The 14,890-nt window shown below is 41.5% G+C and overlaps 1 protein-coding gene across 4 annotated transcripts in view; it reads right to left on the reverse strand.

The window, feature by feature from the left end:
- The window catches only part of kaznb (kazrin, periplakin interacting protein b), a 150,212-nt gene that overhangs the window by 23,060 nt on the left and 112,262 nt on the right, over positions 1–14,890 (reverse strand). For 3 of the 4 annotated variants that reach the window (XM_085160116.1, XM_085160115.1, XM_085160117.1), the window contains one exon: positions 13,667–13,774. In XM_085160116.1, coding sequence (XP_085016242.1) covers positions 13,667–13,774 — 108 coding nt within the window. The other variant, XM_085160118.1, reaches the window with a different exon arrangement.

Consider the following 14,890-nt stretch of genomic DNA (forward strand, 5'->3'; position numbering starts at 1 on the left):
TGTTCTGGTGTCGCATTGGAGGGGGCCTGGCTAATATATTGGGACATCAAAGCAGCCCCATTCAATGGCACATTTTTCAAAAGAAAAATAAAAAAGAAGAAAAAATCGACCATGCAGCGAATAATAAAGCAAGAAAACATATATCAAAGCTTTCTTTAAACCAAATTTTAAGCAATATGACAAGTGTTTACTGGGGATAAAAACACCTCACTGTAACAAAAAGCTTTGTTGTCAGTGGCTGATATGAGCAGAGCTGTTTTAAACAACCACCAAAGTCTTTAAAACACTCCATAAAAGCCTCCTAATAAGCTCTTCTTTCCTAAGCTCTGCTTGTTGATAAACGTTACCTAGGATGAACTAATAGAAACATCAAAAACTTGTTTTCAGGACAGCAGTCTGCTCAGAGGCTTTATGCAAAAAGGAAAACATTACATAAGTGTGTAGCTGCATTGCAGGTGATTGTGTTGACTCAAACAGAGTCCCTGAAGAAAGTGAGCTAAAATGATATCTTATGATTATTAATAATATTATTATAAAATGCGATGTAAACAGGAGTAAAAGAGAAAAAAGACATAAGCACAAAGCAAAAACTCTGAAGGTAAATTTAAGCAGAAAAGCTCATTATTAGAGCCAAACAAAGCAAAGTAAATGAAAGAAACCACAAATTGTAACCTTTACATTTAAGCCTCAACTTCAGAAGAGCTAGAAGGGCTTAACCTGTGGATCTAAGCCTCTGACCTGGTTCACGGTGGAACACCTCACATCTAATAAGGTTAATTGGCAGCAGCTCAGTCATACAGTGGGGCAAAAAAGTATTTAGTCAGCCACCGATTGTGCAAGTTCCCACACTTAAAATGATGACAGAGGTCAGTAATTTGCACCAGAGGTACACTTCAACTGTGAGAGACAGAATGTGAAAAAAAAATCCATGAATTCACATGGTAGGATTTGTAAAGAATTTATTCGTAAATCAGGGTGGAAAATAAGTATTTGGTCACCTCAAACAAGGAAAATCCCTGGCTCTCACAGACCTGTAACGTCTTCTGTAAGAAGCTTTTCTGTCCCCCACTCGTTACCTGTATGAATGGCACCTGTTTGACCTCATCATCTGTATAAAAGACACCTGTCCACAGCCTCAACCAGTCAGACTCCAAACTCCGCCATGGCCAAGACCAAAGAGCTTTCGAAGGACACCAGGAAAAGAATTGTAGACCTGCACCAGACTGGGAAGAGTGAATCTACAATAGGCAAGCAGCTTGGTGTGAAAAAATCAACTGTGGGAGCAATCATCAGAAAATGGAAGACATACAAGACCACTGATAATCTCCCTCGATCTGGGGCTCCACGCAAGATCTCATCCCGTGGGGTCAAAATGATCATGAGAACGGTGAGCAAAGATCCCAGAACCACACGGGGGGACCTGGTGAATGACCTGCAGAGAGCTGGGACCAAAGTAACAAAGGTCACCATCAGTAACACACTACAACGGCAGGGAATCAAATCCCGCAGTGCCAGACGTGTTCCGCTGCTGAAGCCAGTGCATGTCCAGGCCTGTCTGAAGTTCGCCAGAGAGCACATGGATGATACAGCAGAGGATTGGGAGAATGTCATGTGGTCAGATGAAACCAAAGTAGAACTTTTTGGTATAAACTCAACTCGTCGTGTTTGGAGGAAGAAGAATACTGAGTTGCATCCCAAGAACACCATACCTACTGTGAAGCATGGGGGTGGAAACATCATGCTATGGGGCTGTTTTTCTGCCAAGGGGACAGGACGACTGATCCGTGTTAAGGACAGAATGAATGGGGCCAAGTATCGTGAGATTTTGAGCCAAAACCTCCTTCCATCAGTGAGAACTTTGAAGATGAAACGAGGCTGGGTCTTCCAACATGACAATGATCCAAAACACACCGCCCGGGCAACAAAGGAGTGGCTCCGTAAGAAGCATTTGAAAGTCCTGGAGTGGCCTAGCCAGTCTCCAGACCTCAACCCCATAGAAAAACTGTGGCGGGAGTTGAAAGTCCATGTTGCTCGGCGACAGCCCCAAAACATCATTGCTCTTGAGAAGATCTGCATGGGGGAATGGGCCAAAATACCAGCTACTGTGTGTGCAAACCTGGTAAAGACCTATAGTAAACGTTTGACCTCTGTTATTGCCAACAAAGATTATGTTACAAAGTATTGAGTTGTATTTTTGTTATTGACCAAATACTTATTTTCCACCCTGATTTACGAATAAATTCTTTACAAATCCTACCATGTGAATTCATGGATTTTTTTTCACATTCTGTCTCTCACAGTTGAAGTGTACCTCTGGTGCAAATTACTGACCTCTGTCATCATTTTAAGTGGGGGAACTTGCACAATCGGTGGCTGACTAAATACTTTTTTGCCCCACTGTAACTGGGTATAAATAGACCATTTGAAACAACCTGGGGTTTGTTCAACACACTCTGAAAGACTGCATGAGCAAGTTTATAGTTTCAGAATAACATTTCTTCATGTAAAGTTGCAAAGATTTTGCAGTGCTATGTACTGCAAATGCTACGTCTGTGCATTTACGTAGCACAGATCTAACATACATGTCTTTGGACTGTAGGAGAAGGACGGAGCAACTGAAAGAAAACCCACATGCCCCGTGGATAACATGCAAACTCCACACACTAAGGGTCCAGCCGGGGTTTGAATCAGGAACCTTCTTCCTTTGTGGTGACAGCACTAACCACTGCACCAATGTGTAAAATGTTTAAAAGGGAGAAGGCCAAAAGCCTACATTGAATGTCTGTGATCTTCTGATCCGTTCTGGATTGTTGACGTCGGTGATGATATGGAGGTGCTGAACGCTATACACATATCTTTATCTATTCACCATTATGGTACCAATCCAGCAATGTTTTTTTTTTCTAAAGGAAGGCTTCTACCATGGTCTTGCTGAAATAAGTAAACTATATTCTGCCCATATTACAGCAGCCAGACTCCTTAACAAAAGGGTCTGGGTGCTGAACTGCCCTCGTTGCAGCAGGGAGCTGTAAAATGACAAAAGAGGCCCATGTGGCTGCTGAAATCCCACATCTAGAATGGACAGGACAACACTGCAGTCTTTAAACTATAAAAATCACTCAGTTCCCCTGAACTATAAATAGCATTGTTAAAGGAAGAATTTATGCAGTAAAGTAACAATCGTGGTCGTGTCCAAGCTTTTCCTGTAACATGTTATCAGCATCAAATTTAGGGGTGAAAAAGAGCTTTTCAGTTTCAATATTTAGTATTATTTTCAATGAAGGGCTTGAATTATTTTCACAGCAATGCCTCCTGTTTTAATTTATATTTACAGTGTCCTGAGTTTCTGAAAATGGTTGCACTTAGTGTGTGCAATTGAGCTTAAAGGTGGCTATTTCTATAGTAAATTATGAGGACAGGCGCACATGCCTGCTGAGCTCTGGCCTTCACTATTTATGGTATGAAGCTTGGGCAAGACTGACATGAAAGAAGACAACAGTGTGATTCAGCTCATACAAGTAACTCTGTAACCTTTAAAGGGAGGAAAAATACACCTTAAAAGAAGTCATGCAAGGCATACAGTCAGTAACAAAACATTCATGAATGGATAACTTACATCACATTGCAAATAACTTTAGAGTGCTTCATCAGAGTGGTGATGTGAATGGTACACAAGAGTATCTGAGTGACGTTACTAGTTTTCTTATGGTATCTCTGGCATCTGAAGAACCACTGGATGAAACCTTTACATACTTTTGTTTATGACTAATACTAGGTTGATTCCCATTAGCCTCAGCATATTTGGATAAACATAGGTGTGTCGACCCCGTCAGTGCAAGTATGTCATCATGCTAGCGACAGATAAAAGGGGCCAAAGTGTGTGGTCTTACAGCTGATTGCATAACTACAGATATATAAAATCAGGAAGTCAAGTTAAAAGAAAAAAAACCTCCAAAACAACACCTTCCTTTCGATTCCTTTCTCCCATTCAAATAATTCCATCCATCCATAGGATGAGAGACATGGTACTTCCTGGAGAGGTGGCCATGCTACTGCAGGCCCTACACACAGAAACCGACAACAACATTTGAGGCCAACATGCATCTGCATCTTCCTTCTGTGGAAAAAAGCTGGAGTCTCTTCAGAGAACCCACACAGACGCAAGAAAAACATGCAAACGCTGCAGAGAGAGGCCCCCGGGTGGCCAGTGATTTGAATACAGGACCTTCTTTCTGTGAGACAACAGTGCTATCTACCATCACGCTGCCTCCTCCTTCCAATTCTGCATTGAACAAATGTCTGTTCAGATTAGTTTCTAGAAGTCTTCTGAGCTTTTTACAACTTCAGACAGAAAAACCAAACCCTCTGTTTACAGATTTATTAAATAACTGTAACCAATCAGTTCCAAACCCATGCCTGACACAAGAGAGAGAGAGAGAGAGAAACGACTGAGAGTGAGAAGCTTCATAAGTAAATACATTAATTCTTTCAGGGGCACCCTGCTGAGTCAAATTAAGGGGAGGTTGGGTGGGTGGATGGCATAGGTACGCTGCAGCGATTAGTGGCTTTTGTAAAATCATCAGCAAAACTATATTTAGCATCTTTATTGTCAACTTGTACTATGGGCACAGCAGGAACCTGTGTGGTAATGGATTGGAGATTGTATAGAGAGTGTGGGCAGCATTAAATCAGATTTGATATGCTTAAGCTACAAATAGCAGTAAAAGCACTGATGAGCTTCAAACCAGGAGATCAAAAAGATGTGAGCAAACACCTTATTTCTAATGCCCTGACACCCAGAGACTCTGAGCACTGTGCTGTTGCATCCTAAAAAGTCCTGCACGTGTGGGTCAGGTCCATTCCCCTGTCAGGCTATTACACCTGGCTTGTCTATAATACATCTGGGCATAAATAATGCATGCTACTGACTCTTTAACCTACCTGACTAAAGTATTTACCATTTAATCGATAATTCAACACGGTTATAGATAACAAATCCAGCTAATACATCAAAAATTCACATATAAATATACAAAATACTTGTAGTTTTCTAAAATTTGCTAACATAACATAAATTCAAATCATACATGACTCCAAACATTTTTTACAAATAAATAACTGCAAAGTGGGGTGTGCGTAATTATTCAGTCCCCTGAGTCAATACTTTGTAGAACCACCTTTTGCTGCAATTACAGCTGCCAGTCTTTTAGGGTATGTCTCTACCAGCTTTGCACATGTAGAGACTGAAATCCTTGCCCATTCTTCTTTGCAAAACAGCTCCAGCTCAGTCAGATTAGATGGACAGCATTCGTGAACAGCAGTTTTCAGATCTTGCCACAGATTCTTGATTGGATTTAGATCTGGACTTTGACTGGGTCATTCTAACACATGGATATGTTTTGTTTTAAACTATTCCATTGTTGCTCTGGCTTTATTTTAGGGTCGTTGTCCTGCTGAAAGGTGAACCTCCGTCCCAGTCTCAAGTCTTTTGCAGACTCCAAGAGGTTTTCTTCCAAGACTGCCCTGTATTTGGCACCATCCATCTTCCCATCAACTCTGACCAGCTTCCCTGTCCCTGCTGAAGAGAAGCCCTGATTCTGCCACCACCATATTTGACAGTGGGGATGGTGTGTTCAGAGTGATGTGCAGTGTTAGTTTTCCTCCACACATAGCGTTTTGCATTTTGGCCAGAAAGTTCCATTTTGGTCTCATCTGACCAGAGCACCTTCTTCCACATGTTTGCTGTGTCCCCCACATGGCTTGTGGCAAACTGCAAACGGGACTTCTTATGGTTTTCTGTTAACAATAGCTTTCTTCTTGCCACTCTTCCATAAAGGCAAGGCCAATTTTGTGCAGTGCACGACTAATAGTTGTCCTATGGACAGATTCCCCCACCTGAGCTGTAGATCTCTGCAGCTCGTCCAGAGTCACATGGGCCTCTTGGCTGCATTTCTGATCAGCGCTCTCCTTGTTCGGCCTGTGAGTTTAGGTGGACGGCCTTGTCTTGGTAGGTTTACAGTTGTGCCATACTCCTTCCATTTCTGAATGATCGCTTGAACAGTGCTCCGTGGGATGTTCAAGGCTTGGGAAACCTTTTTGTAGCCTAAGCCTGCTTAAAATTTCTCAATAATTTTATCCCTGACCTGTCCAGTGTCTAACTCCAATCGAGTTAACTGAACTGCTGTTCACAAACGCTGTCCATCTAATCTGACTGAGCTGGAGCTGTTTTGCAAAGAAGAATGGGCAAGGATTTCAGTCTCTACATGTGCAAAGCTGGTAGAGACATACCCTAAAAGACTGGCAGCTGTAATTGCAGCAAAAGGTGGTTCTACAAAGTATTGACTCAGGGGGCTGAATAATTACGCACACCCCACTTTGCAGTTATTTATTTGTTAAAAATGTTTGGAATCATGTATGATTTGCATTCCACTTCTCACGTGTACACCACTTTGTATTGGTCTTTCACGTGGAATTCCAATAAAATTGATTCATGTTTGTGGCTGTAATGTGACAAAATGTGGAAAAGTTCAAGGGGGCCGAATACTTTTGCAAGCCACTGTATGTGCCCGTGCTGGCTGAGCACATAAGAATAAATCCAGCAAACATTTAGTTCTCCACATGTGTATGTAATGTATTTGGACTAGTGTGTGTTTTCTGTTCTTTTTGCTTTTACGTAACGGATACAACAACCTGTGCCAAGTTTTAGGTTCAGTTTTAGTCAAAATCAAAGAGAATCATCATATTCAATATTCAGGAAAGGTCAACAGCTGCTGCAGTCCTCATATCAGACATCAGAAGACAATTTCTAGATGCCATGCCGGTCCCCGAGAAGTTCACTGGACCCACCTTTACTTGTTTGTTGTGAAAAGTCCCTGCCTGTAAAGTCTTGTTATTAGCAAGCGGAATGCAGCTCTGGCAGACTGAGTTGATTCAACTCACTCAACCAGTTGAGAATATTCCAGCTGTTCACTTGAAAAGTTCGTTGTTGGGTGATTTATAGCTATGTTTACGATTGCTGTACTGATGAAAGGTGAAATTTCACCCAGTGGGTTCGTTACATTTAGCCAATTCTGAGCACACACGTCGCTCCTGCACATCTCTGATTTATCCCATTGCTTCTGTCAGTGTTGATTCCAGTGAAGCACAGTGCTTGACAGAAGATGCTGCTTTGTCACCAACATAGAAAGCCTCACGAGATTGATTTCTTTTTATGGGTCCACAGATCTGGTTTCATTTCATGTCTCTTACCCAGGGTTTGCATTTCGTGGCAATTCTTCTAGTTAGGGACACAACGTGTTCCCTTAATCATTGACAAGGACACAAGTCTTCTCTCCTTTCCTAGATAGCACTCCTGACATTTAGTGCAGTCATAAACGGGTGTTTGGCCTTTATATGATTTTTTTTTCTGCAAACAAACCGCAGTTTCTTTCTCTAGCTGACAAATTTTTTCCTTTTTTTTGGTTATTATTTACCTGGATTCTCAAACCTTTACTCCCAGCATTCAGAGACAATTCAACCTCAATTTAATCTCTGACCTGTGCATGATCTAATACTGAAACAATGCACAGCTTCCCAAAATAAAATTTGGATTCTGAACGTGCAACTACTTTTAAACAACTGCAATTTGTGTGTGTGTTGTAGAACCATTTCAAGCCAAATGTGCAAAAACAAGGTCTGATGAATGAAAACAGTGTAAGTGTTAAGTTGCTTAGACTCTGGAATGTACACCTGTGCAAGTATACAGTATCTATCCGAAACAGTTCCTATTAATTAATTGCCTGGGGGGGAGGGGGTTACATTACAACTGAGGTCAGTGAAAGGATGCCAAGTGAAGATAGCTGTAATTGATTCACGTGTTTATAATGTGCAGATTAGGCACTCTGCCAAAGACGCTCCATTTGGAGGCTCCGAGAACTTGAAAGTAATTTAAATATTTTTCATATGGTCAGAGAGATGCATCCGCCCTCGATGTCACTTGGAATTGGCATCCTTCCCTGTGCATTGGTTTTGTTTACATAAAGGGAATCATCCAGTGATTACTTAACCCTGCTGGCATGAAGGAACTGAAAAGGGCACTCCTTCCGTTTATGACAAAGGAATAAAACTGAAGTGACTGTACAGGGAATGTACTATTATCCAGCTTTCAGCTCAATCAATCGAAATGACCTCATCCCTCTAAAGCTACACCATATATAACAATTTCCCCCTGTTCTAATGTGAGACACCGGAGAAGCCAATCAATCTGCTCAAGCTGTTTTCCCTCAGATACATCTGCTTAGATGTCAAGCACAAGCTCCTGTGGTAAAGCCACACAGGATTTAACAGACGCTACATAGTCAGGTTGCTATGATTTTTCATACTGCATTTATTTTAAAGGCATAGTTTGACAGTTTGGGAAATACTCCTGTGTCCTTAACAAGAGGATTAGAAGATCGATACCACGCTCATGTCAGTATTATAAATATGCAGCTCTGGAGAAAGGCCACAGGCCTGGAAGGAGAAAAATGGCTTGTCCAAGGAGAAGAAATGCTTTCAACTAGCACCTCTAAAAGGTCACCATTAGACACATCACATCTCTTTCCTTGTTTTTTAAATTGTGGTTTTATAGAAGGATTTTACAGTCAAGAAACAGTTTGGCAAACTAAAATTGTTTAATGAACTGAGGTGTTTACCATCAAATTGTAAAGCCACCATCATGCCACCATGTTAGTATCTGAAACAAAGCAACCAGAAGCCATCAAATACTTTGTCAACTCACTTAAGTCCCAAACATAAATGGACTTGTGCATATCAACAAACTATGAATCCTGAAGAAGAAAAGAAAATACTGAAAATGAGTATGAGGTTGGGTTCATGATGTCAATCGCTGAAGAAGAAAATGGCGAACAACCCTCAATTTGAATCTGCAGACAAGCCTTAACATCTGCTAGGAACAACAGGATCTAGTCTGTGCAGAACTGGAAATCCACGTGTTTTGATAGACAGCGTCCCTAATGTCCTGGAGCATGCCTGAATAATCTCACAAACTGCAGGTGGCGCCTGCTGGGCTGCAGCTTATGTGTGTAACGTTAAAAGCCTTAATCAAGTTTAAATCATGTAAAACACTGCAATAACTACCCGTTCTGTACTTGTTAACCGTTGCACTTGTTGAGATGCTGAAAGCAATAACGGCCTGTGATTAGCTCAGGGTAGTTACAGCTCACAGGGAGATCAAACAGAAACAGGATCGAAGAAATCAGAAAACAAAACAAACAAACTTGACTTTATATGTAAAGATGTGCCACACGCTGTGTGTAACGGCCCCAGTGAATAACTTCACAACAGCGCAGTGAGTGAGACGGCAACAGCAAAAGAACAATCTGTGTGTTGCAGTGCAGTCCGTCAAACTCATTGTCTTCCAAATTTCTGAGCGGTGACCTCAGGCTTCAGCAAACATGAGCTCCTGTACGAGTCATGCAACACACTGTGGGATGAAACTCATCTCTATTGATTCATAAACAACCACAAGTCCATCTGAATGTGTAGACAGACACAGACACACACCCACAGCAGCATCAAAGAAACCTTTTCATGGCATCTAGGAAAAGATTCTCCATAGCAGAAGATCTTCTCATTTTCCATCAAACATAACGCATCTTAATTTTTCAGTTTTCTGGATAATACAGTGCATCTGCTTCCTAAATGAATCCAAACACAACGGCCAACGTAGCTCTTAGATTATAGGCCAGCTTCATTATGTCTGCTGAGCTACTAAACTCCTTTATACCGAACATGAATTTGATAAAACATCACAGTTCATGCACAATGTAAAAGATTAAAAGATCATCCATATAAACGTGTCATACAGTATGTAGGTCACTTTTACTTAAGTAAAATAAATAATCCTGGGATATGGAATAGATTTAAATTAATCAGCTTTTATAGTGGAGGGAAAAGGCATGTGGTTGTGAGTATTAAAAAAAAATGAACCACAGTCAGATCAAAAAGTAAGACTTATAATAACACAGTATTGGGGAAAACATCAGTTTTATAACAATGTGACTTCAGTAATTCTAACAGCATTTCATGCCATATAATTAATATATCAAAAATATTTGTAATATTTTGCCATGACTACCACTTCGATATCACAGCTGGCAAGAAAAGAAGCTTGGTTCAATTACTTAATATTAGAGCAGGTGAAATCAGTCAATTGATTTATGATCTGATTGTCAAAACCTAACTAAGCTGTTTAACTGTTTTCTCTAACTTTTAATTTTAACTAATTAAAAAAACATATTGTTTCTGCGCATTCAAATGTGTATTCTGCTACAGTGAATTCACTAGCTTTCTGTTTGTTCTAGAAAACAATTAGGATTAACCTAGCAAATATTATAATGATCGATCATAAATAAAAGCGCTAATCGAGCATTAAAGCATTCCGAGGCGTAGTGGAGATGTCTTTTTTATAAACTAATGATATTGTTTTGAATAAATCTATAGTCTACCTGTCAAATAAATGTACAAAGTCCACGCTTTACACCGGGACAATAAGTAGGCGCCTAAGTTAAATCAGGCATGTACCAAATAAAAACGCCTGAGTCAAATGTAGCGTATCCTACAGCAGCGTTTGTTACACTGCATCACAAATCATTTCAGTCTCAAACGTGAAATTTCAGAAATTAATCAGCTTTGTTGTAACTTTTATATTCCTATTATGTAATCAGTCCACTCTCTCCCTCCCTCTCTCTCACACACACACACACACACACACACACAGTCTTTTTTCACCGTCTATTTTCTATTGATCACTCACCGGCCTTCCCCTCCTCTTTCTCGGACCTCATGTCCTTCTCGGCACAGGCTATGCTCGGCTCCACTGTCAGCCTCGGTGTGAGCTCTCATAGCAGATTAAAAAAAAAAAAAATTAAACGCACACCTATGCGTCCCGGCCAGTGCACACACAGACCATTCAAACCTCACATACAAACACACACACGCACACTGCGCTGCCGGTCCGGCCGCTCCCAGCTCTGCTTTCTGTGGCTCCACCCAAACAGGTTACCAGGAACTCGTCCCCTGAGAGAAACTCGCTACCTTTCCTGCCCCCTTTCTTACCAAACGAGCCTCTTTCTCTGTGTACCTGCGTAACGAGGTGTCCACTGGCAACTAGGACAACATTCACCCACGCCCACTACCGCTTTTCATTCCCCCCTCCCCCTCCCCCTTTCCCGCCTCCTACACACGTGTGGGAGGGTGGAGGGGGCGGGGAATACAAACTGCACCAAGGCCCTCAGGTAATGAGCCAGGTGAGTCAGTGGCGTTCTCACCCCACCTGATGGCCGAGAACACGGTGAAGCGTGTGCTTTTACACTCCACCAACAGAACGCAGGAGATTACACCCCTCTGTGAAAGCTATGCACTCTCTGTGGGCCTCTACATGAGTGTACAGTGCTCACTTCCTGGATGTGAATGTGTGTTTTGGCCATAGAAAGGAAAACAAATCCCCCTCCAAACACAGCCAAATAAACTTCAGTATAAAGCGCTTTAAAGAGGAGAAAAAGGACCACAACAGTGGCGAATTACTTCAAACTAAACCGCCTTACCTCTTCACAGTGAGATTAGAACATTAGTATGAGCAATGCACCTTATCATTAACCTGCTGGGGATGGGGTCGGTCTTTTCCCAATGCTGAGTAAGGACAGACTGTGCCACGTTAGATAGGAACTGGGATGTGTTTGAACAGATTAATAATAAATAAGGCGAAGGCTGGTCCAGTTTTCTTCTCGAGCCTCTTCAGGCTCGAAACCCAAAGGCAGGTACAGTGAGGTGATTTGAAGAAAAGAGACAGGGCTGTACCTGAATTAATTCAGCCTAAAGGGCCCACTTAGATAGAAACCTTTTTTTTTTTAAAAGTTTATGAGCACCTGAGCAACATAACTAGCATACTAAAGTGTAAGCATGATATATTTGTGTGTGTAGGAGTGTTTGTATGTCACAGAAACGTCAGTTAAATCTCTTGCTTGTAAAGATGTGACAGCAGTTCAGTGCAGCTGCGCCGTTTGTCCCGGCTGTCAGAGGTTGATGCTTAGCTTTTTAACTCCGTCCAAAGATCAAATGTGGTCTAACCAGATACTTGTCACATGAGGCAATGGATCTGTCAGTCACGCACTGACACCTCAAGGATTACTGCCAGGCTCATTTTCTCTGTCCGATCACAACTCAGAGTAAAGATTGCAACAGTAACTCTTCATTGGCAGTTATTGTAAGACATCAAAAAGAAGGAGATTTATCTCGTTGTAGAGAAAGGCAGATGCTGCAAATGCTTTGGGTTTAGGGTATGGCCTGTATCATAAATCCTTGATTTAGTTTATTAGAACTTTTGAATGATTCAATCTAATAATAATGTAATTATATTCACTTAGATTAATATTTGAACCTTTCTATATCTACCTGTTTTCTTTGTCTTTATTTAAATAGATACTTTTTTTTGTCAAATGTAGTACTTCATAAATCTAAAGTCATGGTGCAGCTACACCAAATTTTATTCACATGCAGTATTGCTTTTATTCTGACACCTCTTCATCTGAAATTTTCCACTCCTCTGTGCCCTTATTCTTCAGCTCAACTCCCTGTATCACTATGTCATTCATTTGCTTTGCTAAAATTAAAGCAAGAAGAAATCCTAAAAGCCTTCTTTTTCTACCCTCCACTCTCCTCTGCTGTATTGCTCTCCCTTCTCTCAGCAGAGAACGGTTGACCTGTCAGTCTGCATTATCAGCACTGGGGAGTGCTGATAGAGAGTTAGGATGAAGTGGGATTAAAATATTAGCTTGCCTACAGAGAGTACAGGCTGTATAAAAAAAAGGAGGAAAGGAAGAAAACTCAAAACAACAATAGGCAGTGGGAGAAGCAGGAGAATGAGTGGCCGAGGTCACTAGAGCCGGTGCTCATTGTCGATGAAAATGACATCAGACTTGTCGAACAGCAACCAAGCATGTTCTTCCAGCTTCGAGGCTTTAGACTTGGAAGAAAAGACCGGAATTACAATTACAGTGCAGACTTTCTGGTTTGAGAACAAGCGCGGACAATAGTAGTCATTAGAATGAGAAACACTAACGGACACAAGCAACAATGGACATACAATCAATTGACCTCATGATCGATACCTTTTGTGCCACGGATACACACTGGTCACTTTGACTGCTGCACTTCAGAAACTGACAGAGGCTATTATCCTGAGCTGCACACTGACAGCAGTGATTGGAGGAGGTAAGTGGCCACGCAGCCCTGCAATAACTGCATGCTGCATTGTAACTCTAGCGCAATAAACATCAATATAGTTCCATTCAGATTGAAGCGGTTTGCAGAGTGAAATGTTTTTCTCTGAGAATCAATCGAGTCTCCCAATTTGGTGTCAGCACTTCTGTGTCTTGCATTGGGAAACAAAACACGTTATTTAGCTGCGATAAATCAAAGGCTGCAATGGATGGTAAAGCCCTCGTGGTCAGGCACCAAGTGCTGTTATCTGACTGTTCTCACCCCCCTCTAGCCAGTGCAGCCTTTTGCTCAGCTTTAACCCCCCATTGCACCCACAAGTCAAGCTGACAGCTCTGTGTCTGTCTTCACCATGCTCACTTCCTGCTGTCACCAAGGCAACATCTTGTATTTTGGAGCGCCGCAGTACCTTTGCCTAGCGAGCAGTCTGGTGTGCCAAAGTCCATCAGGCTGGATATTTCTGTTGGGTAGCACATGTCTGTCACCACTGTCTTCTGCCTGTGACGCATGGATGGATCTGTAGGAGAAAGAGATGAAGTTTGATTTTACTGAAATCGATCAATCAAAAAAAAAAAAAGAGCTGTATGGCTCTTGCTCTGGAGCGTGCACACACACAGAGCAGAGCAGGCATCAAAGCACAAATGTGAGGAGCTGGGGTCGAGGTGGGTTGCAAAGTGGCTTGAGAAACACATGTAAGTATTTTAAAGAAACTCAAATACCACTTCTTTTATGAAATTTGATATTGGAACGTTATAGTACTTTACCATGCAGGTGCTGATAATTTGCTGTTATCATCCCAACTGCTGGGATTGTGTTAAGCTCAAATTTTGGACATTTTCATTTTTCACGTGGAAAACTTTATCCTACACAGTTAAGCACATTTACAACAACAGCCAATCTAGAAATAACAATTAACCTAACGTGCATGTCTTTGTTCTGTGGGAGGAAGCCTGCAGCAAACCTACACAGTCAGAGGAGAACAAATTCCATAGAAAAAAGGCCCAGAGATTAGGAAATTTAAACCTTTTCTTGATGTGGGATGTCAAAGCTAAGCAACGCACCTCCGTGCCGCCCATGGCGTTTTTAGTCAGCAAAACTCTCTGCTGTGAAATGTTGATGTAACGCTGTGTGACTGCCTGTTAAATCAGGGAATGCAATCTGACGTCTGAATTTTACACATGTAAAAAATATGAGTCTTTCTCTTACAGATCACTGCAGTTGTGATCCACAAAGCAATTACACCACATAATGAGTATCAGTAATGATGCATGTTGAATTTGTTGAATTAATACTAAAATTCCACCCCCTGCCTATCTAAGTAAGGCCAGAAGACACTGTGCCTGTGCAATGATCTTTTGTGCTCCATACATTGATAAAAGGTTAATGGAACTGCTCAAGGAGGACCCCTGTGAATTGCAGTGAAAGAGACCCATCTGCTCATCATTCCTCCCCTTTTCAAAGAAAAATGGTTTGAGGGAGCACATGTTTGTTTTTAAGTCATCAAAATTCTCCAGTTCACTGCCTTTCTCCCAGCTTCTTCTTCCTTTTTTTTTCCTGGTCCACCTCTGGTGTCTAAAGCATGAAATGCCATAAAAAAATGACATTGATTATGGGAGTCAGCAATATCCTCACT

The sequence above is a fragment of the Neolamprologus multifasciatus genome, chromosome 5 (genome assembly GCF_963576455.1).
Source record: "Neolamprologus multifasciatus chromosome 5, fNeoMul1.2, whole genome shotgun sequence".
In the NCBI taxonomy this organism is placed as follows: domain Eukaryota; kingdom Metazoa; phylum Chordata; class Actinopteri; order Cichliformes; family Cichlidae; genus Neolamprologus; species Neolamprologus multifasciatus.